The sequence below is a fragment of the Pseudorca crassidens genome, chromosome X, assembly GCF_039906515.1.
Source record: "Pseudorca crassidens isolate mPseCra1 chromosome X, mPseCra1.hap1, whole genome shotgun sequence".
Lineage (NCBI taxonomy): Eukaryota > Metazoa > Chordata > Mammalia > Artiodactyla > Delphinidae > Pseudorca > Pseudorca crassidens.
Window position 1 is genome coordinate 127,257,871 of NC_090317.1, and position 23,510 is coordinate 127,281,380.

The 23,510-nt window shown below is 52.8% G+C and overlaps 1 protein-coding gene across 3 annotated transcripts in view; it reads right to left on the reverse strand.

The window, feature by feature from the left end:
* CLCN4 (chloride voltage-gated channel 4) overlaps positions 1-22,847 on the reverse strand; it is a 79,100-nt gene extending 56,253 nt beyond the window's left edge. Inside the window, exons 1-2 of one of the 3 annotated variants that reach the window (XM_067724321.1) lie at positions 22,223-22,847; positions 20,800-21,066 (exon numbers count right to left, since the gene is read on the reverse strand). Coding sequence is in view for 1 of the 3 variants with exons in the window: in XM_067724319.1 (XP_067580420.1) it covers positions 454-514 (61 nt within the window). In the remaining 2 variants the exon portion in view is untranslated. Of the gene's footprint in view, positions 1-453; positions 576-20,799; positions 21,067-22,222 lie in introns of those variants that run through there. The other 2 variants (XM_067724320.1, XM_067724319.1) reach the window with 2 other exon arrangements.
* Between the last annotated feature and the right edge of the window lie 663 nt (positions 22,848-23,510).

The following is a 23,510-nucleotide window of genomic DNA, read 5'->3' on the forward strand; positions in this document are numbered from 1 at the left end:
AGCTGGATTTGGCCCACGGGATGACGTTCTTTGCCGCTTCCTGTCCTATAGTATTCAATGGTGCAAACAGACCCCAGTGAGTTTATCCATTCTATTGTGGGCTGGCCTTGCCGTCCTTCTCCTCCCTGTGCCCTCGCAGTAACTCAACTGCCATTCAGGGCTTGGCAAATGTTTCCTACAAAGGGCCACATGGGAAATATTTTCAGCTCAGGGGCCATGCAGCCTCGGTCACAATTCGTCTACTCAGCCCTTCGGTCGTTGAAACACAGAGCAGCCCAGACAGAGCAGAAAGAAGACATGTGCCTGTGTGCCCTGACGTGCGACCTACAGAAACAGGCCGCGCTCGGGGGCTGCTGGGTGCTACTTGACACAAGCAGTCACGGGCCACCTGCCACCTGCCAGGCCCTTGTCCACAGTGCCAGAGCCACCGGCAGGCCGTCAAGCCTCACCTACCAAAAGAAGCAGCAGAGCAAGCACCACCATCCACTGGGAATGTACAAAGATGAAGAGACATGGCCTTCCTGCACAGGATTCTGGAAGGGAAGGATGGGACCCTGCAAATGCAAGCACAGGACCTCCCGAGCGACATTTCAACCTGGAAGCTGCAAGGGAATAAAAGGTAGTTCTTAACACACACACATACACATCAAGGTTTCTAGGATATCCTACCACCGGAAAAGTTTCTCCAACAAATTAGCTATCCAAATGCTTCAAGACACCAGATGCCCCTGGCTTGTGAATACGAATATGGTCATAGCATCACTTTGACAAAGTGGTCAAGGCCATCAGGGCTAGAGGTCACACATACTCACAAGAGACCGTGAAAGGAGTAGGACACAAGGAGGAGAGGATCCCAGAACACTGAGTTCAGAGCCAGGCCTTAGATGACAACTAAAAAAAAATATATGGAAAAAAGCTTCATGTCTTACAGATTTTCCAGAAGCTCCAACAACCAATCACAAGTCACTTTTCTTGCAACCTGCATGGATTACAGCAGGCACTAAACTCAGGGCTGACGTCTGCTGGCCGCCAGCTCCTTGGTGCTGGCCGCTCCTCTGAAGGCCACCAGCCTGGGCTCCCTGGGGCTCAGAGGGGGTGTCACTGCACCACGGGGCCACCAGAGGGTGCTGTGTGAGCAGCCCTGCTGCCTGGGGCAGCTGAGTCCACTGGGCGGGGCCTGCTTCCTCTCCATCTGCTCCAACCAGTACCCCGCCCTGCCTCACCTGCCATCCTTCCCTCAGCCTCCTTTAGCCCCAGCTCCTGCCTCAGGTCACAGGAACTCCTGTCTCCACAGCCCATGGCTTCTGCTCTGTGCCCTGAGCAACTCAAGGCCAATTCCTGCTCCGACCCGTGGCCACTCCTCTGTCACCTTCAGTGGCTTCTCGGCTTCTACACACCCTCTGACTCCAGTGCTTCCCAAGGTGTGCTTGCAGTGGGTGTGTCTCACACAGCCTGCTGACCGAAGAGTCGAGTCGCGTCAGAATCCACACTGTGTGATTCCATCTACGTGGCATCCTATAAATTATACGTTAGGTGGTGACATGGAGACTTCGTGTTTGATCCGTTAAGCCATACAGTCAGGTGTTATGCACTTTGGGGCGTGTTTGCTATACTTTGCAATTTGAAGAAGTGTTTGAAAATGTGGGCTGCCCATCAGGAAATGCAGCTTCTTAGGCACGATTCTCATTTGTGGCTTTTGCCCAGTACATCTGTTCCTTCTTCCAGCGATAGTAGTGTCATTTTTCTTTAGAGCACAAGCCCTTCTCCACTCTCCACGGTCCTGGAGGTTTGGGTAGAAGGGGACTATGGTGGGAAGGAAAACTCCAGTTCGATGGGCAGGGACTTCGGGGCTGTCTAAAAACGCTCACTTTCTTTTGAGATGCAGAAGTGTTTGGAGAAGAAGAGGATGCTCTGAAAGAGCCCTCTGACAGGCCCGTGGAGGGAGGCCTGGAGGAAGAAGCTGAAGGGGGCATGGGGGCTTAGGACACCTGGGCCCTGCAGGCCAATGTGGGTGCCTCGCCAGCCCCGCCGAGCCTGGGCTGCTCACCTGTAAAAGGGCTGAGCGCCCTCCGAGGTGGCCTGGAAACAGGCAGAGAAACGCTGGCACCTGGCATTCGCTAGACGAGCTGGTTACTGACTAGATGGCAGTGCAGCCGAGCATCTAGCTCCGCACAGGGATGCAAGAGCAGGTCATTCTCGCCCCCCCCCCAGAATTATCCCCCCCCTCCATTTGGTACCAAAGCTTCCCCTCCCCACCGTGGGCACGTGACCCAGGCTGGCCAATGACAGTCTCCAACCGCCAGGCACAGCGACTGGCTGTGGGGCGAGCAGGGGACCCATGCAGTGCCACATGCGGACGACAGAGAAAAGGAGGACCCTCTTTCCAGGGGAGTGGCTACCCTGGGAGCCACCACCTCTACGGCGGGTCTACAGCGGGGGGATGAGACCGGGCGACACAGACCAAAGATGGATGGACCAGTGGCACCCAACAGGCAATTCTGCCCCCAGGGGTCACTGGGCACATTTTGTCACATCTGACAGGGGTGCTGCTGGCATCTAGTGGGTGGAGGCCAGGGATACTGCTCAGCACCCTACAGTGACCAGGACGGCCCCAAGTGCCGACAGCGCTGAGGCGGAGAAATTCTGCCTTAATTCAAAACTGGACCAAACGAGCCTTTTGGGCACTTCCCTGCAGGGGTTATATTTGGGGGCCCCAGAGTCAACTGGTGACCTTTGAACCATGTGGATTCACAGGTCATTTCTCCCCAAAGTGGCCTTCCAGGACCAACTGTGTCCCTAAGCAGCCACTTGGCAGTGCCTGGAGACATTCTCAGATGTCACAATTGCGGGGGAGGTCGGAGAGTGGCATCAAGTGGGTACAGGCCAGGGATGCTGATAAACATCCTAAATGCGCAGGACGGCCGAACAGCAAAGAACGGCCCGTGCCAATGTCAACAGCGACAGCCGAGAAACTGAATAAGTAAAGGCCTTCCAGTTCCTGAGGCCGGGTTCCCTGGCTCCTGCCAACGCCACCAGTTCTCCCCGCCGTGACAGCGAGAGCTGCGCCCCTCCCACCAGTTCTCCCCGCCCTGGCAGGCAAAGCGGCGCCCCTCCCACCAGTTCTCCCCGCCCTGACAGCCAGAGCGGCGCCCCTCCTACCAGTTCTTCCGGCCCTGACGGCCAGAGCGGCGCCCCTCCCACCAGTTCTCCCCGCCCTGACAGGCAGAGCGGCGCCCCTCCCACCAGTTCTCCCCGCCCTGACAGGCAGAGCGGCGCCCCTCCCACCAGTTTTCCCTGCCCTGACGGCCAGAGCGGCACCCCTCCTACCAGTTCTTCCGGCCCTGACGGCCAGAGCGGCGCCCCCCCCACCAGTTCTCCCCGCCCCGACAGCTAGAGCGGTGCCCCTCCCACCAGTTCTCCCCGCCCTGACAGCTAGAGCGGTGCCCCTCCCACCAGTTCTCCCCGCCCTGACAGCTAGAGCGGTGCCCCTCCCACCAGTTCTTCCGGAACTGACAACCAAAGCGGCGCCCCTCCCACCAGTTCTCCCGGCCCTGACGGCCAGAGCGGCGCCCCTCCCACCAGTTCTCCCCGCCCTGACAACCAAAGCGGCGCCCCTCCCACCAGTTCTCCCCGCCCTGAAAGCTAGAGCGGCGCCCCTCCCACCAGTTCTCCCCGCCCTGACGGCCAGAGCGGCGCCCCTCCCACCAGTTCTCCCCGCCCTGACAACCAAAGCGGCGCCCCTCCCACCAGTTCTCCCCGCCCTGACAGGCAGAGCAGCGCCCCTCCCACCAGTTCTCACGGCCCTGACGGCGAGAGCGGCGCCCCTCCCGCCAGTTCTCCCGGCCCTGACAGCGAGAACGGCACCCCTCCCACCAGTTCCCGCCCTGACAGCCAGAACGGCACCCCTCCCACCAGTTCCCGCCCTGACGGCCAGAGCGGCGCCCCTCCCACCAGTTCTCCCGGCCCTGACAGCGAGAGCGGCGCCTCTCACACCAGTTCTCCCCGCCCTGACAGCGAGTGCGGCACCGTTCCCACCAGTCCTCCCGGAACTGACGGCCAGAGCGGCGCCCCTCCCACCAGTTCTCCCCGCCCTGACGGCCAGAGCGGCGCCCCTCCCACCAGTTCTCCCCGCCCTGACAGCGAGTGCGACACCGTTCCCACCAGTTCTCCCCGCCCTGACAGCGAGAGCAGCGCCTCTCCCACCAGTTCTCCCCACCCTGACGGCCAGAGCGTCGCCCCTCCCACCAGTTCTTCCCGCCCTGACAGCGAGAGCAGCGCCTCTCCAACCTTCCCACACATTTGGAGCACTGGGCAGCTGGCTAAAATGCGGATTCTGATCCAGCATGGCCAGGGTAGAGCCTGAGACTCTGCATTTCTCACAAGATGTTGCTGCCGGTCTGCGGACCACACTTTGAATATAGAAAAGGGACCGGGCTGAAGTCAGTAACCCAGGGAAGAGGGAGGGGTGAATTGGGAGATCGGCACTGACATATACACACACTAGCAGACAGTTAAGAACCTGCTGTACAGCACAGGGAACTCTACTCAGTGCTCTCTAATGGCCTATATGGGAAAAGAATCTCAAAAGAAGAAACGCGGGGAGCCAGGCGGGACTGGGGGCCAGAGACAGAATCACGGCCCAAGGAGATTAAGAAGCCGTGGTCAGGGGCTTCCCTGGGGGCTCAGTGGTTGAGAATCTGCCTGCCAATGTAGGGGACACAGGTTCGAGCCCTGGTCCGGGAAAATCCCACATGCCGCGAGGCAACTAAGCCCGTGCGCCACAACTACTGAGCCTATGCTCTAGAGCCCGTGAGCCACAACTACTGAGCCCACGTGCCACAACTACTGAAGCCCGCGCACCTAGAGCCCGTGCTCCGCAACAAGAGAAGCCACCGCAATGAGATGCCTGTGCACCGCAACGGAGAGTAGCCCCCGCTCGCCACAACTGGAGAAAGCCCGCGCGCAGCAATGAAGACCCAACACAGCCAAATTAATTAATTAATTAATTAATTAAATTTTTTAAAAAAGAAGCCATGGTCAGAGGCAGGCAGGAGAGCAGGTGTCTTGGGGGCTGAGAAAGGAGAGCTCTGCGGAGGCGCGGTGAGCAGGGCCCAGGCCGGTCCCAGCCCTGGCTGCACAGCCCAATCACTTGGGGCCTTTCACAAAGGCCCCCAACCCCAGGTCCAGCCCGGAGTAGTTAAATCCGGGTCTGGGGGGCCCAGGTATCAGCATTTCTAAAGCTCCCCAGGTGCTTCCAAAGTGCAGCCTCTCAGGTGAGACCCTGAACCAGGCTGGGATGAGCCCATGAATCCCCTGGGGTCTTATTAAAATGCAGATTGTGATCCTGGAGGGGGATTGGGGAAGAGGGCAGTCTTGGAGCTCCTGCCTTTGAAGAGTGTCACATCTCTACTCAAGGGCTGCATTACCACGATCATCATCATGAACTTGTGATCCAGTGTAAACCCTTTCCCCCCAGCCCCTCCTCCTAGGGCAGCCAGGCCAGCTCCCCATCCACTCAGTTCTCTGACGCGGGAGGAAATCAGGACCTTAAAATGAATGCGGGGACGCCGGCCTGCCTTTATTCATGCCCTGGATCTCTGTGCACACAACACCATGACACTCTTCAAAAATGCAATCCAGGGCTTCCCTGGTGGCGCAGTGGTTGAGAGTCCGCCTGCCGATGCACACGGGTTCGTGCCCTGGTCCGGGAAGATCCCACATGCCGCGGAGCGGCTGGGCCCGTGAGCCATGGCCGCTGAGCCTGCGCGTCCGGAGCCTGTGCTCCGCAACGGGAGAGGCCACAACAGTGAGAGGCCCGCGTACCGCAAAAAAAAAAAAAAAAAAAAAAAGCAATCCAATACAAATTCACAGCTAACTTCAAATTACACAGCAGACATGGGTCTCCCAATGTGCTCGTGTGGATAAAGAAAAAAAATTTCTTTTGCCATGCATGTTTCAGGCCATAGCAAACATTTGTTAAACATACCAGTATCTTCTGCCCCCACAATGCTCGCTCACACACACACACACACACACACACACACTCACACACACACAAAGGGACTTATGGGACTCCATCAAGTGAACAAATATATGCATATGAGAGGCTCAGAAGAAGAGAAAGAAACAGGCAGACACAGGGAGGAGGTGCCCATCCATGGCTCTCCCTGTGCCTCCCACCCAGCATTCCTGCCACAGCCCAAGGAAGTTAGAGGGAAGCCTTGACCTTGGTCGTTTCAGCCACAGTTGTAATACTGCCGCATGACTACACGCATGTGAACTGCCCTGGACACACGGCTCTGTGGTCCCCACCCAATTTCTAGAATAACTACTGTACCTGATGCTCCCAGTGCCCCACCCATATCCCTCAAGACCTTCCAGTGAGCTCCAGCTGATTCCCAGCTGTATGTGTGTGCCTGAGGTCACTGCCTCCGGCCCCGTGGAAGGTGGCTCTGCTGGCGTGGCACGCCTGAAGAGCATTACTGGGAGCAGGTATTAACCGATGTCTCGGGAACTGGTGCATAAATACTCCCACTCCCTCGCCCCCTGAATGGGGTCATTCCAAGGCATGTGTTTCATACCTGTGCAGAAAAGACTTAGCACTGCAGGCCAGAGACTGCTCTCTTCAGGAAGGCCTGCTGGCAAGGCTGGCCCTCGGCTGGCACCTGGGAACGTGGATTTCAGGAGGGTTGACACCATCCCCAGAACTGATAAGAATGGCTCGCGGTACCTAAACTGGCTGTCCAAATACTGTGACTGATACTGAACCCCTGCTCTCCTTCTGGGAGTCTGGAATTCTGATACAAGCTGGACAGAGAGTGCCTACAGGACCAGCCCCCCAACAGAAATCTGGGCACTGAGACTAACAGGCTTCCTGGGTAGAGAGCACTTCACCCGTGTTGCCTCAGCTCACTGTGGGAAAAGGAAGGGCATCCCTGTGGGACTCCACGGGAAGAGGACTCTGGCAGCCGGAGCCTGGTTTCCTCCAGACTTTGCCCCATCGCCTTTTCCCTTTGCTGATTTTGCTTTATATCCTACCATCAGAGGAAGTCACAGCAGCGAAGACAACTATACACCGAGTCCCCTAGTGAACCCACCCTAGGTCCTCCTAGTGAACCCACAGGTGACTTGGGGAGCTCGTGACACTGCAAGCATCATTTCCTAGAGTTTCCAAAGCATGCAGTTAAGCTCCGGCTGCCCACACGGGGAGCTGCATTAACAGCCCAGGCTCTAACGGGTGCCTTCTTCTCCCAGTTGCCCCTCCCAGGGTCCCTGCAGCACCCAAGAAACGCCCTGCACCAGAATCCTCGTCTCAGGGTCCGCTTCTGAGAGAACCCAAATGAAGGCAGCATCGCAGGCCATTTTCTCTTTCTTCAACCAGGGATGCCTTTGCCTGCGTAAATCCCTGAGTGATGTTTACCGCCCGGTACAAATGGGCAAAATCTTTGTGACCTAGGGCTAGGCAGAGGTTTTAGGGATGACACCAAAGCACGACCCTTAAAAGAAACCAAATGGGTAAGTTGTACTAATGGGCAAAGTAAAACCTGCCATCCATGCAAGAAAGCAGGAAAACTCGCTGACACACTTTATTGATTGCAACAGGTGACCTGGCAAATCGGGAGGGCTGGGTCCCTGTCCCGCCCGCAGACATTCAGCTTCAGCAGCTCTGGGGCAAGGCCCGAGAATCTGCCTTTCTTACAAGCTCCCAGGAAGGCTGCTGCTGCTGCTGGCCCGCAGACCGGGCTTTAACAACCAGGGGCCCTTATAACCCTTCATTCCGCTCCTGTTCCCCACTCCATTTCCTTCCCTGCATCCTTCCCGTCGTGTTTTAATTACTACTATTTTGATTATAGATCTTACTTATAAACTGGAATCATTGTTTCAAAGCTTGCTGCCTCTGAGCTCCTGAGGGCAGAGGCCTGCGTTACTCACCCCCATCTACCATCTGCACCTTTGAGGCAGTGTTTGCTGAGCCTGCTGTACAGTTACAATATCCGTTAACCCTAAAAAGCTCCACCCACCGCATACACGATCTCTCCTCCACAAGGAGCGTTATTAAAACTACATCCATCTAGACCTAGACATGATCACACTCAGTGAAGTAAGTCAGACAGACAGAGACAAATACCATATGACATCACCTATATGTGCAATCTTAAAAAATGATACACGTGGGGCTTCCCTGGTGGCGCAGTGGTTGAGAGTCCGCCTGCCGATGCAGGGGACACGGGTTCGTGCCCCGGTCTGGGAAGATCCCACATGCCGCGGAGCGGCTGGGCCCGTGAGCCATGGCCGCTGAGCCTGCGCGTCCGGAGCCTGTGCTCCGCAACGGGAGAGGCCACAACAGTGAGAGGCCCGCGTACCGCAAAAAAAAAAAAAAAAAAACCACCAAAAAAAATGATACACACGTGAACTTCCTTACAAAACAGAAACAGACCCACAGACACAGAACACAAACTTACGGTTACCAAAGGGGAAAGGGGGAGGGAGGGATAAATTAAGAGTCTGGGATTAAAATATGAAATAGATAACCCACGAGGACCTACTGTATAGCACAGGGAACTCTACTCAATATCTTGTAATAACCTGTAATGGAAAAGAATGTAAAAAAAAGAATACATATATTTACGTATATACGTATAACTGAATCACTTTGCTGTACACCTGAAACTAACACAACATTGTAAATCAACTACATTTAAATAAACATTTTTTTTAAAAAACAAACAAAATTACATCCATCTAGAGATAGAAAACGTTATCAAGCAGTCAGCTCAATGCTTGAGACATCACCGCACAGGCACACTCAAAAATACATACAAGAAAGATAGCTTACCTGTGAGTATACACAGGACAAAAAGAATACGAAAACCATACTCAAGTCACTAGACGTGAAAATGAGAGGTTGGGACACGTCTCTTTGACTGCATCGCCTTTCATATGCACCATGGTCTGCAGTTTTATCCTCTGTAGCAACGCGAGTCTGAAGGGCATGCCTTGCTTTCCCCTCCTAGGTTCGGGGGGTTTCTTTAACTGCTCGATTCATCCTGATTATTCCCTTATTACTTTTCACCCAGGAAAAAAGCTGGGCTGACAAATATAGACAGATCTCTTCCTCGGTGCCGCCGGCCAACATCTTGGCTGACACCCAACCACAGGCATCTGACCCAGAATCTTGGGAGCCCAAAGAAGTGGACTTTGGACCCATCACAGCGGGAAGCAGGGTAGCAGCACCAAGAGTTGGCAGCCCCTTTAGCAGCCCGATGAGCCAAACCCTACTTCACATTTCTTATCCAAGTGGAGGAGGTCACAGGGAAATTGGTTTAAAACTCCCTTTAAATTCTCTCAAGAAATTTCTCTGAAATACGTTTTCATCTGTGGCCCAGAACTTTTACTCTAGGAAATCCTGTTCTACAGGATTTAAACTACGAGACTACAAGCCCACAGATACAAGAAGCTCAGCGAATCAGTACACCCCAAGCACCCAAATAAATAATAGAATAAAACCACACTAAGGAGTGGCATAATCAAATTGCTAAACCCAGTGAAAAGGCGTATATCTTAAAAGCAGAAAAAAAGACACCTATATACAGAGAAAACTATGTGACTAGACACAACCACAAGGATGAACAACCTACCACTACATACACTCACTGACAAGGATGAAATTCACAAACCCAATGTCAAGGGAAGGCCAGACACAGGAACACGAGTCCATTAAAACAAAGTTCCAAATAAGCAAACCGAATGTGTGGAGTTAATCAGGACAGCAGTTACCCTTGGGCTGAGGAGTGACCAGAACGGACATGGGGGTGGCTTCTGGTGGCTGGTCACGTTTTTTCTTTTTCTTTTTTTTTTTAATATTTATTTATTTAGTTAGTTAGTTAGTTGTGCCGGGTCTTAGTTGCAGCTCGCCAGCTCCTTAGTTGCAGCACGTGGGCTCCTTAGTTGCGGCGTGCGAACTCTTAGTTGCGGCATGCATGTGGGATCTAGTTCCCTGACCAGGGATCGAAGCCAGGCCCCCTGCATTGGGAGCAAGGAGTCTTAACCACTGTGCCACCAGGGAAGTCCCACTTCCTGTTTCTTGATCTGGGCACTGGTTACCCAGGTGTGATCACTTTGTGAAAATTCATCAAGCTGTACACTTACACTTTACACACTTTTCTGCACATATATTTCAATAAAAGATTTATTACTCAAGGCAACCCAGAAGACCCATCAACTAGAATTAAATCTCACCGCCATACTGTACAAAAGTTAGATTTTTTAGTTGGCATGCTGCAACACTTCTCTCAAGCACCTGTGAACTACTTTCTTTCTGTTTTAAAATACCTACCTAGAAAAACTGATCTCCCACTGAAATAATTCATGTCCAAAGTCTAAACCCTCTGACCGAGCAAAGGCACTGGGGTTGGCAAACACACCATGACATGGGCTCCAAGCTGCATTACAGGCCGGAGCACGTTTCACTGGTGCAGGGAGAAAAGGGGAGATGCTCCCAAAGCAAGTGACATCCCAGATTTGCAATGCTGGGTGCTTGAAGTGACAGCAGACATCCAGACCCCACTGGCATTTGCAGGCTAGTGGAGATTGAAGTCTCCAGGCTATGAAAATCCACAGGGAAGTAGACATTTTCCTGAAATATACACAGTTGTCCATTTACTTAAATCAGTACACTGGAGCTCATCATCAATATGCCCTAACTTACACTCAATAACCTAAATCGTGCATGGAGCTCCTCTCCTCCCCAGGTGTTATTATCTAGAATGCTACATAAAAAACTACCTCAGAACTCAGCAGCTTAAAATCATACACATATAATCTTACACAGTATCTATGGGCTGGGGATTCAGGAGCAGCTTGGCTGGGTCTTTCTGGTTCGAGGTCTCTCAGGAGGTTGTCGCCCAGGGCCGCAGGCATCTGAAGGCAAGTCAGTGCTGGCTGTTGGCGCAAGGGCTTGGTTCCACTGCACCCTGCGCCTCCACGGGACTGCTTGAGCGTCCTCGGGACATGGCAGTCAGCTTCCTCTAGAACAAGTGCTCCATGGGAGCGAGGTGGAAGCAGCCGTCTCTTATGACCTAGCCTGGCGAGTCACACGCCGTCCCTTCCAGCGCACCCCGCCAGTGGCAGTCAGCCCTGAGGGACTCAGTGTGGGAGAGGCTGCACCTGGCCATGAACACAGGAGGCAGTCATCGGGCCCGTCCTGGAGGCCAGTTCCCCCACTAGTCAAAGCTCCTCCCCTCCCCTCGCCATCTCACCTGAAACCCCAGCAACTTCAAATTCATTTGAGATGATGGAGTCTCGCTTTCAAGATGCAGACACCTTTAGGCGGGTGACAGGCCACGCTTCATCCACCCCCTCTAGCCAATGCTCCAGCCACCGCACGGCGCTCCCCAGGGGGGTTAGGCCCAGCGGCGCTGACACTGAGATGAGCCCCCTGGTGGCCACGTGGCGAGAGGCCGAGGGCCACGGCACCCTCGGGCGTCCCCAAGAGAAGAAAGCTTAGACCGCAGGATGCGCAGAAAGAGACGTGAGAATTAAAGTTTGTCAGCTTCAAAATGGTGCCTGGAGAGGGCACAGAGGCGGAGGGTCACTTCTACCTCCCCCTCCTGCTTCCCCCTTGGCCCCTGCCCAGCACCCAGCCCTCCCGCACCCCTTCTGCCCCCCGAGGCTGGCGAGCTGGTGCAGGGCGCGGCCGCCCTCCGTGGCACAGTTCCTGTGGCCCCAGGGCTGCGCGGCTATGTGTCCCCTTTCGGAACATGGCCTGCGTGCTGGGAAGCGGCCGAGGCCAACTGCACACGGCCTCCGGTGACGCAATGGACTCTGTTCTCACATCCCCCCCACCAGAGGGCAGGGAGATGGCCATGAGTTCTCCGCGTTCCCGGCACCCAGGGCCAAGGATGGAGACCGTCCCCAGAGCCCCCTCCTCACAGTAATAAGAACAACAACGACTCTGTACAGGGCTCCCGTCCTAAGCGCTTCACACGCATCCGCCACCAGGGCTCCTGACACTCTCTGAAGTAAATGCCATCACCCTCAGGCCCACGTTACAGATCAGCAAACTGAGGCAGAGGGGAGGTTAGGTCTCAAGCCCAAGTCCCACAGACAGTGAGCGGGGAGCCAGATTCCCACCGGGGCCCTGAGGGCCCTTCCTCTTGGGTCGTGAGAGGACTGAACACGCCTCGTTCCTCTCGGGACCCAAGAGCTACCTGCTTCCACGGAGAGGGCACTGCTCGCCAAGCCTCTCCTAAACTGCGCGGAAAGCGCTCGAGTAAAGGCTGCTGGGTTACCGTCCAACCTCCCGGGTGGGCGATGGCTCGTGTGCCCCGGAAAACACCGCTGGATTAGTTCACCTGGGTTGCCCTGACCAGCCCCACAGGCCAGGTGGCTCAAATGGCAGAAACTTCTTGTCTCCCAATGCTGGAGGCCAGAAGCCTGAGATCCAGGCGACAGTACGCCTGGATTGGTTCCTTGGGGGCTGTGAGGGCAGGATCCGTCCAGGCCTCTCTCCCTGGCTGGTAGACGGCCGTCTTCTCCACGCGCCCCTTCACACCCTCTTCGCTCTGCGCCTGTCTGTGCAGAAACCTCCTCTTCTTATAAAGACCCCAGTCACACTGGACTGCGGCCAACCTCATGGCCTCGTTCTAAGTTGATTACCTCTATAAAGATCTCGTCTCCAAGTAAGGTCGTATTCTGAGGTACTACGGGTTAGGACTTCACCACGTGAGCTCTGAGAGACACGGTATCAGCCCATAACAGCGGCTGAAGACGATGCTCGTGAGAAACGCCGCGGCGTCCCTCCCTCTCCTGGGACCTCTGCAGACCATCTTCCTCCGCAACAATCTACTTCCTGCTCATGTGGGCTACTCCCCCTCGTGGATGAAAACAATGTCACAGACACTCACAACTAGCATCTCCGTGAAGGTTAAATGCACGGAGTCCTCCAATGCAGCCTCGAGGCGTCCTTCGCAGTGTCCTCAGAGCAAGGCCACAGCGGGAACATGGCCACGGGGTGGCTTCACCGTATTCCAGCGGGGCTACCAAGGTGAGGGCTGAAATGTCAGTCAACTCCTATGTTTTGGGCAAAAGGCAGGCTGGTGGGAGGCCTGACGGAGCTAAAAGGAAAATAATGTGTCTGGGATCGCTGCGGTGGCCCCTCTCGTCCTAACCCAACCAGCACCTCCAAGGGCTCCGGTGGATGGAAACAATAAATTTTACACTGACCATCGCGACCCAGAAGGGAGGCTAAGATCCCGGCAGGAGGTAAGCTCCGGCCACCCCCAGAGACGTGGTAAAAAGTGCGGGGCGAGCCCAGGAGAAGCAACAGCAGCCGCGAGAAATGAGTCAGCAGGTCCCCGGGCACCAGGGCAAGGAACAGACCTCCCGAGGGGATTAACAGAACTCTGCGTGTCTGTGTCACGCTCCCTCCAGCCAAACCCCACCCCCACCCCCGGATCAGCGCTGCCGCTGGTGGGAGCGGGCCCCGCAGCATCCTCGGGGGGTCGAGGGCCCAGCCTAGCCCGCGGGGCTCTCCCCGCACGGGACCCCAGGAGGGGGACAGTCACCTCCAACGGGGAAGGCTCTGGTCTCAAACTTCCATCAGTCCAACCGACGGCCAGCTCCCTGCTCTCAGGACCGGCACAAGGACCTGCACGGGAGGGCTCGGCGACAGTGGACCGTGGGTGACCCAGGCTGGCCAGCACGGGGGGTGGCGTAGCCCTCCAGACAGAGAACAGCCAGTTCACAGGGAAAGAGGCAGGCGGCGGGCTCAAGGGCCTGCGAGAAAGCTCGAGCGACTTCATCCACACCAGGAGGCCGGAAGGGGAGCCTTTCCAGTGTCGTATGTGGAATACAAGAGCTGTCGCCTCTGCTGTCCCTGCGAACTGCCGCCCGTCACTGGTGACACTGTCCTGACAGGTGCGGCAGGTGGCCTCCAGCTCGAGGCGCTGTAATCACACACTCACAGTGTGACCTGACCACACGTGCTCCTCTGATGTCCAAGGCCCACCTGGCTCCGAGCACGACATGGCTGCTAAATTAGTTAAGGGCACGGTCCTCTAAGCTACAGCTCACCTGGCCACCCAGGTCACCGCTCATGTGGCCACCGTCCCCACCTCCTCGCTGGCCACCCTGCTTTCTCTCTCTCACCCACCTCTGACTTTTCTCCTTACAGCAGCCACAGCCATCCTTTCAAACACAAGTCCAGAAGTGTCACTCTCCCACCCAAGAGCACCCAGTGGCTTGCCATCACACCTAGAGTCACCAGGGTTGGTGCCACTCCTTCTGAGTCCCCATAGGGTCCGCCCAGCCACCCTTCCAAGCACCTCTCCCACCACGCTTCTCTGGGTGGTTCTTCTCTGGACACGCCCACCTCCTTGCTGCCTCGCCGCAGGGCCTTTGCACTGGCTGTTCCCTCAGCCCAAGCTCTCTGCCCCCTCGATGTTCACGTGGCTCCCCCTCAGTCCCTGGTCACATGTGAGCCGTCAGACGGGCCTCCGTGACCGCCCTGTCTAACCAGGGTTCTGAATCCACCACTGCCCACCCTCCGCCTCCCACTATATTTCACGCGACAGCACAACCTATCAGTTATCTTCTCTTTCCTCGACTTGAATGTCACTTCCACCGAGGCACGAACCTTGGCCATTTGGTTCCATGGTAAACCTCAGTACCTAGACTGGTAGGTCTCAACCGGGGGCAATTTTGCCCACCAGGGAACACTTGGCAATGTCTGGAGTTCTGCTGTCACAAGTGGGGAACGGGGCAGTGGTTGCAACCCACATCGAGTGGGTGGAGGCCAGGGACGCTGCTAAACATCCTACAGGACAGCCCTCACCACAGAGAATCATCCAGCCCGAGAGCCCACAGTGTCCAGGGTGAGAAACCCTGGCCTAGACACACAGCAGGGACCCAACAGATACTGGTTGAACAAAGAAGTAAATGAGGGAGTGAATGAATGAATAAATGAATGAATATCGAGGCTCACGTCTCATGGAAACGCCTTTGTAGTCCTCAGGATATCGGTGGTCTTTTCTCAGGGTACTAACATTTCACTTAATTTTTCATCCAACGAATATTTAATGAGCACTTACTCTGCCACGTGCTATGTGCTGGGTTTACAGTGGTGAACAAAGCACACACAGTTCCTTCCCTCACAGAGCCTACAGTGCAAAAAAGAACATTCTGTACAAGGCATCTGGGGACCTGGGTGGTTCCCCAACTGTCGCCACTGGTCACGTGACCTTGGGCAAGTCACCTGACTTCTCGGGACATCTCTTGGTCATATGTAAAATATAAGGGTTGCTTTGATTTTTGAAGCTAGCTAGCTTCCAACATCTAAATTCTATGCATTTAGTTAATCCCAGAGGTCTTTTCCTGTTTGGCATTTTTACATTGGCATAATACCACAAGCGTTGATTACAAAAGCTTGAGGAATCCACACACCCATCAAGAGGGGACTGGTTAAGTAAACTTGCACACCGTCCACACTCTGGAACATGCTGTGAGCGAGCTGATGTACAACAGCTTCCAAACACCAGGACTGAGAGAAACGAGGTCTATCAAGTATATTCCTCTCCCAAGTACTTTCACAAGAAAATGGAATGAATGAATGAATCAGTGCTACATGATACAACACAGCTGAATCTCACAATCACGCTCAGTGCAGAAGCCAGACATAAGCGTGTACAGATCATAGGACTCCAGGTATATGAAGTTCAAGAACAGGCGAAAGTAAACTGTGCTGACAGACATCAGCATGGTGGTACCCTCCAGCCAGAGGATTTGACTAAAGGAGGGCAAGATGAGGCCCTGTGGGAGTACCAAGAATGTTCTCTTCAGTTGGTCAAAACCAACTGAATTAAGATCCATGCATTTCATTCCATGTAAATTACATCCTAGTGAAGAAAAAAGAAAAAGGAAAGTGCTACGTACATTCTACAGATGGATGTATTTGCATAGACATTTTCTGAAACAGTATATAAGACAGTTATCAGTGGTTGCCTTTGGAAGTGGGATGGGGGACCGGGAATGGGAAAGAGATGTTGTTTTCTTTCCATAACCTTTATCCTGCGTGAAATCCTCCCAGAAAGCATCTATTACTATTTCGATGGAAAACAAGTCATTCAAAAACTATTTATCACTCTCTAGAAAGGAAACCACCCCTGCCCTTAGAAAGAACAACTTATCTCTGGCCAGCCCCTGACAATACAGTCAAGCAAAGGTTTGATAATAAGGCCACCACACGTCAGAATTTGCAGAGGGCTCATACACCCACCCTCCTCACCACTAACTAATCCCCCTGGGTCTGGTTTGGGAGGGTGCAGGGCTGGAGGACTGTTGGGCAAGCTGGGAACCTCCGGGCCAGCAGGTCTCACCTGGGGCCTCAGGTTCGTGCGGTCAAGGGCACCTGGAGCTCAGGTTAAGAATGCTCCCCTTGGGGCTTCCCTGGTGGCGCAGTGGTTAAGTCCGCCTGCCGATGCAGGGGACACGGGTTCGTGCCCCGGTCCGGGAGGATCCCACATGCCGCGGAGCGGCTGGGCCCGTGAGCCGCTGGGCCTGCGCGTCCGAAGCCTGTGCTCCGCAACGGGAGAGGCCACAACAGTGAGAGGCCCGCGTACCGCAAAAAAACAAAAAACAAAAAGAATGCTCCCCTTGGGCTTCACCCTCAGATCTCAATCAGAATCCCTCACATGTCCAAGAGTCTATATTTCTTTTCTACCTTCTTTTGAATTTTCTATTGTGCATATTTTCAAATACACAGCACATTATGGAGAAGAGTCCAATTAATAACACCAGATTCAACCAGTGTTCCTATTTGACTGTATTTGCCTCTTCTCGCTCTCTCTCCATTCAATTGAACCGTTTAAAAGTAAATTATTGTGGTTCTCAAAGTGTAGTCTGGGAACACCATGAGGTCCCCAAGGCTTTTTAAGGGGGTCCATGCTGCCAAAAACATTCTTATAATAATTGTACATTTTTATTTGCCTTTTTCCATTCTCATTCGAGGGTACAGTGGAATTTTCCAGAGGCTACATGACACGTGATACTGCAACAGACTGAATGCAGAAGCAGGTTTGAGAATTCATCTGTCTTCTATTCAGCCATACATTAAAAAGATCTCCAAAAATGTTAAAAAAAAAAACCTTTAAAAGTAACTTATTGCTCTCATTGACACTTCACCCCTAACTACTTCAGCATGCATCACTGAAAAATAAGAGTCCTGTACATATACACGTGTTAGTTATCTAGTGCTGTGTAACAAATTACCCTGAAACATGGCAGCAGGAAACAACCATGTCTCATCTCACTGTTTCTGTGTCAGGAATGAGGAGTGGCTGAGCTGGGTGCCTACCACACCACAAGCTTATGGCATCTAATCAAATTTACAACAGTCTCCTCGCATGATCTAGGAGGCAGGCACATAAAAATAACCCAGGTGTCCCCAAAGCCTATTACTGATGTTTGTTCAAGCCAGGATCCAATCAAGGGCACAAGTTATAGCTGGTTATTGTCATGGACTGAATGTATCCCCCAGAATTCATATATTGAAATCCCAATCCCCAATGTGATGGTATTAGGAGGTGGGGCCTTTGGCAGGTGATTAAGTAATGAAGATGGAGCACTCAGGATGCAACTAGTGCCCTTATAAGAAGAGGCCAGAGAGCTCTCTTCCCACCATGCGAGGACACAAGAAGGCAGCCATTTGCAATGCAGAAGAGAGCCCTCACCAGAACCCAGCTATGCGGGCACCCTGAGCTCAGACTTCCAGCCTCCAGAACTGTGAGAAATAAATGTCTGTCGTTGATGAGCCACCCGGTCTGTGGTACTCTGTCACAGCAGCAGGGCTGCCTAGGACAGTGATTCCATCGCTTAAGTCTCATTTGATGGAGGATCCGCCTCCATTTTCTTTTTTAACTTATTTATTTTATTTATTTATTTTTGGCTGCATTAGGCCTTCCTTGCTGCGCGGGGCCTTTCTCTAGTTGCGGCGAGCGGGGGCTACTCTTCCTTGTGGTGTGCAGGCTTCTCACTCCAGTGGCTTCTCCTGTTGCGGAGCACGGGCTCTAGGCGTGCGGGCTTCAGTAGTTGTGGCACGTGGGCTCAGTAGTTGTGGCTCACGGGCTCTAGAGCGCAGGCTCAGTAGGTGTGGCGCACGGGCTTAGTTGCTCCGCGGCACGTGGGATCTTCCAGGACCAGGGCTCAAACCCGTGTCCCCTGCATTGGCAGGCGGATTCTTAACCACTGCGCCACCAGGGAAGCCCTCCTCCTTTTTCATTTTCTTTGACATCATTGACTGGGTGCAGAGACAGCGCCCAATGACCCACATAGCGTGCCAAGCCATTCTGGGGACAAGTTACCTGGCCGGCTGTGGGCGCCACCTGTAAAGAAAATGGCTGGAAGTGGACAAAGGAGGCTACCTGTGCCCCGGCCTCTGCACACTGGCTCCTTCTCGCTAAAGAACCAACCCTCCCCCAGGCGAGCAATTTTTATGGGGCCAGGAAGAGGCAGAGAGAGTGAGCTGAGGGCAAGGGTACTGGGGGAGGGGCACACCACAGTCCCAGGCCCGTAGGGGGGACAAGGATAATTGTTTGATTATAAGCTCCCTCCCCCAAACCCACCACACATGCCTCGCAATGCCACCGCCATGACTGCTTCCTGTCTCCCAGGAGTTTCCAGCTTGCTGACCCTCTTACAACCATCTGATTCCCCCAAGAGCCAAAGAAGCAGGACCAGCAAGTACAGTAGCCCCATTTACATTTTCGGCAACGGTTCCAAGAGGTGAAGTGGTGCAGCAAAAGCCGCTCTCTGAAGTGTCAGAGCCAGACCTTTAGCGGCCAGTCCTACACTGGAGCGTAAAGCGCGTGACCGTGACGGCCACAACGGGCACCAGCACCCGCGTTATCTCACTCCCTCCCCTCGACACCTCCACACGGGTCCTATTCCCACTTTTGCAGATAAGGATGGGGACCCTGGTCTGTCCCAGTTCCCGACACGCTGGTGTACTGCTTGTGCTCTTCCCTCTTTCCCTGACACTCTGGCAAGCTAGCTTCCCAGCTACGACTGGCACACAAAACAGGCCTCCCCTTTTTGACTGAAGCTACTTCTGGAACCCCAGAGCATAAAAAAGTCTCCGCATTGACAACATCATGAAAGGGAATCGGATCTCTGACCAAGGGCTCAGCATGAAACAAATCATAGGAAAATGAATTCTAGAATACCAGAGCCAGAACATCTAAGATCGTCCAAATCAGTGGTTCTCAACCAGGGGCAATGGAGCCCCACGAGGGAACAAGTGGCAGGGTCTGGAGACATTTTTCATTGTCACAACTTGGGGGGCGGGGGCCACTGGCATCTAGTGGGTGGAGGCCAGTGATGCAGCTAAACAAACATCCTCCAGAGCACAGGACGGTGCCCACAACAAACAGATTTATCCAGCCCCAAACGTCAATAGTGCCAAGGCTGAGAAACCCTGATATAAATTCCTTGGTCACTCTGGGGACAAGAAAACTGACTCCCAGAGACACAAAGTGACTTGTCCCAGGTTCCACAGTCCCAAAGCCAGAAGTGGAATCAGGTCTCTACTACATCTGTCTCTCATCTCCTCTGTCTAGGGTTGGGCTGGGGGACAAGGGAAGGTAGGGGCCTGAGGACCTTGACTCTAATAGCCAACCTGAACCAAATGAAGAAAACTGCAGTAAATTAATTACTGAATTACTGCAGCAACACATCAGGGTGTCCAAACGCTGAAAGAAATGCCTTATTTAATTATCAACTAAAATACCATTGCCTTACAGGTCCTCCCACAGTTGCTGGATGGGTCAAATGATCCATGGTGTGAGTTCCAATACAATTCAGTGATACCACGGCTTCCAGAGGGGTCACGTTTTACAGGAAAGAACGCCACATTCTCCTCCTAAGGGTACCCACACATGTCCTGGCCTCGGGTCGTATGCGAACCAGAGAAAGGAATGTAAACACAGGCCTGAACTCTCAAAAGAGTCCATTAAAATCCCACCTCCTGTCCTGCTAAAATTGAAGTCAGCTGATCCCTCCTCCATCTGCCACTGCGTCATCAAGCCCCTTCTTTCAGCAAGCAAATTACTTAGCAATGGAATTAAAAAGAACACTGGAAATTCATGGCTTTTGGTGTTCATTTCCAGCTCCACCCCCTTCTAAAGACCTTTTTGTTCTTAACAGATGTAGCTGGTTTGCACTCTCCTACACGCACATTGGAAGCTTTATTTTATTTTATTGGATACTGTTATTTTTTAATCTATTTAAAACACCCGGAGAAAACAAACACATTTCTGACATATCCCCTTTAAATGCCGGAACCTTGCAAAATAATGCCAAACAATTTAGACCGCACATCTAGCTCTTCAAATGCTAACCAAGAAGTTTCCATTCCATTTCAAGCAAAGCAGCTTGGCTTTGAAAGAAATCAGGCTGACCACTGAGGACAAACCCCTGTAAGGAGAATCAGTAAATGTGTCATTATTTAAGAAGCACAATGACCGTCGGTAGACAGTTATCTTTGACGAGCAGCCCCTGTCTCTCCTTACAATGCCTGTACTGTGATCATTCCTGATTTTTTTCCCCTCCTGTGAAAGAGGCCCGGGTCTTTCAGTCTGGCCCGTGCCCACTTTCCCAGGGTGCGCCTGCCAAGACCCAAGTCACGCGTGAGCCTGCAGCAACCGCACTCCGCGCCCCCCTGCTGCCTGGTGCCTGCAGCAGCCGCAGCAGCCAGAAACCCCACTTTCGCCGACGGTCTGCAGGGGCTCCTCCTGCAGAGTCCCTTACCTGCACTGCCGCATGGCGCAGGCCGGTCGCCCACCTGCACCGCATCCTAGAGCATCCTTTCTTCGGCTCAACGGCTGCGAGCGCGCTGACGTCACCGGGAGGCGGGCCCACGCCGCCACGTGACGCCCTCGGGGCGAGGAGGGGAGGGGGGCGGGGGAAGACCCTGGAAGTCCCTGTAGGCGAGGAGCGAGTGGCCGGGAAGCCTCGCTCTGGCCTCCTTTCAGGGCGGTGTGTTTGGTGTGGGCAGCTGGCCTAGCCTTCCACCAACTGTGGGAAACAAACGGCACACAGAAGGGGAGACCCAAATGACTCCAGGCTCCACGCAGGTAATAGGATTTCAATAAGGGGATTAGTAATGAAAGGAAATAATTTAGTCTTTTATTTTTAAGAAGTCTTTATCAAATGCAATGGAGAACTAAATAAATAAATCTATTTTGTGCAAATCAAAATGACAGTTAAAATACAGAATGCATATACATATTTTGCATAGAGGGTCCATGTTTCAAACCGTATATCAAATACATTAATTTGAAGCATATTCACTGTGGAATGTAATACTAATTGCACTGATGAATAATGCTTGTAATTACTCTCAATACCTGCATTCCAATATCAACGTGTTTTTGCCGAAGAAAACAACAGTGACACCACGTAGTTATACTTCTTACTTGAACATTTGACTGTTTAAAGTAAAGCGCTAGTGCATGAGCACGGTTGTACTTGTGTCTTTTCCTAAATCTTCTGGCAAAGAATTTGATCTCTCAGACATGAAAGTTAATTCGCAATAACTCATTATTATACGTTTTCTAATTTTTATCACATTCTGCGAAAGTGAGTCATCTATTAAAGAAAATATGTACAATGTCAATATTTCTCATTCACAACTGAAACAGCCTTGCCTAGACGGACTTAGAAAATTCCAACTGTGATCATTTCATAAATTTGAAATGGCATATTTCAGACTTAAACTGTGAAGATATCAAGTTTCTTGCCAAACCACATAAACGTTTTTGAAATGTGAAAGAGCAAAAGCAGGAACTGTTTTTATTTGTATTCCAGTTTCATATAGATTAGTTTCCTTTCGTTTGAGTTCAAATTGCAATTTTAACATTCCCTTCGCTGGCGCCCCTGAAAGAGATGTGAAATGGGTTGTTTCACAAGCAGGCCAGGGTTACTTACTTGCTATTTATTGCGGCAGCTTTCATGTCCTTCTATATTTAACCCCGGGCCCTTTTACCACCATCCCCTCCTGATTAACCACATTTCTGTTCAGAAGGTCAGTCTCTAATTTGGGGCTAAATAATGGCCCTTGTCTCGCACAGCGATCGATTATTTTCAACTCGATTTGAAAAATCAACAAAGTGGCCGTACAGTATTCCAGGTCCTTACTCTCATTTGTTTTTCTGAGTGATAAGCAACTTACCTTTTGCTTTCAGATTCCTGAGACACAAAATTTAAATGCTACCGAAATCCCCTGCTCCAGTGGGTTGAGGGTCCGCTAGAGAAAGAAACTGACAAGCTCATTTTCCTGCCGGAGGCAAAAGCCGATTTCAGCCTTCGGCGCGCGGGGCGGGCCCCCACTACCCCGAGCCAAGAGCCAGGCTGCGAGCGTCACGTGCTCCGTCCAGCCACTCAGCCCTGCCCGGCAGGCTGGGTCACCTCGGCTCTGGAGGCCGGCCCTTCCAAACCTCATACAGTCGGTTCCTCCGGGTGCACAGAGAACCCCCGCGTCCCCGACACGGGACGCGCTGCCCGCTGGGGTTGGGCTGCCGGGACTACGGTGGTGGGAGTTCCAAGAATCGACGGGAGCTGGGACGCGGGGCGGTCTATAAAATGCCCTCCGAGGTCCGAAGTGACTTGCTCTGTGTTCCGGCTCGGCGGAAATGACTCAAGCAGAGGCACCTTCCTCGTCGTGGGGCGATTTTTTTGCCAGTAGGTTTCACCTTTTCTTCTCCAGGTGATTGTTCAAGTGTGAAGAACATTATAGCAAACAGGCAATTAAGGAAAAGCCTATAAAACTGGGGCGCACAGTTTTCAACAGAATGAGATCACTTCCGACATCCTCCACCTCCACCCATGAAACTGTCCTTTTGGCAAGGACTTAAAAAAAAGAAAAGATTACCCCCCCGTAAGAATGTAAATTGAACAGTCTTCCTGGTGGGCTGTTTAGCGATTCCTACCAAAAACCTTGCAAATATGCACGGGTTGAAACATAGTGGCCCCGACAGCTATTGCTGTCATTTGCTCCAGGAACTAGCCTCATTAGGAAAAAAGGAAAGGAACGGAAAGAATCGTGAAAGGAAGAATTGCTGCAGTATTATTTATGACCTCAAAGCACCAGCAGCAAGTTAAGTGGCCAGAAACAGAGGATTGGTTAAGTTTATAAGACATCGGTACAACACAAGAATTAAAACAGATATGGTAACAGATACTTTTCGACATGGAAGGACATTCACGGTGTCTTATATGAGAAAAAGCAAGCTGCAAAGCATTATGTGCTGAATGATCCGACGAATGTATGTAGGTGTTGAAGGGAAGCAGAAGATGCCACCCCCAAAATAGGCCACTTGGCATACTGATTATTTTGAATTAAAGGTACTTAAGAAACAGCCTGTGCAAATAAAAGACACTCTGACCTTCCTTGGTCCCCCCAAAGGCATGTGAAGGTACCCTGCCCCCCACCAGGTGGATAAAAGGCATCCTTATTAGGG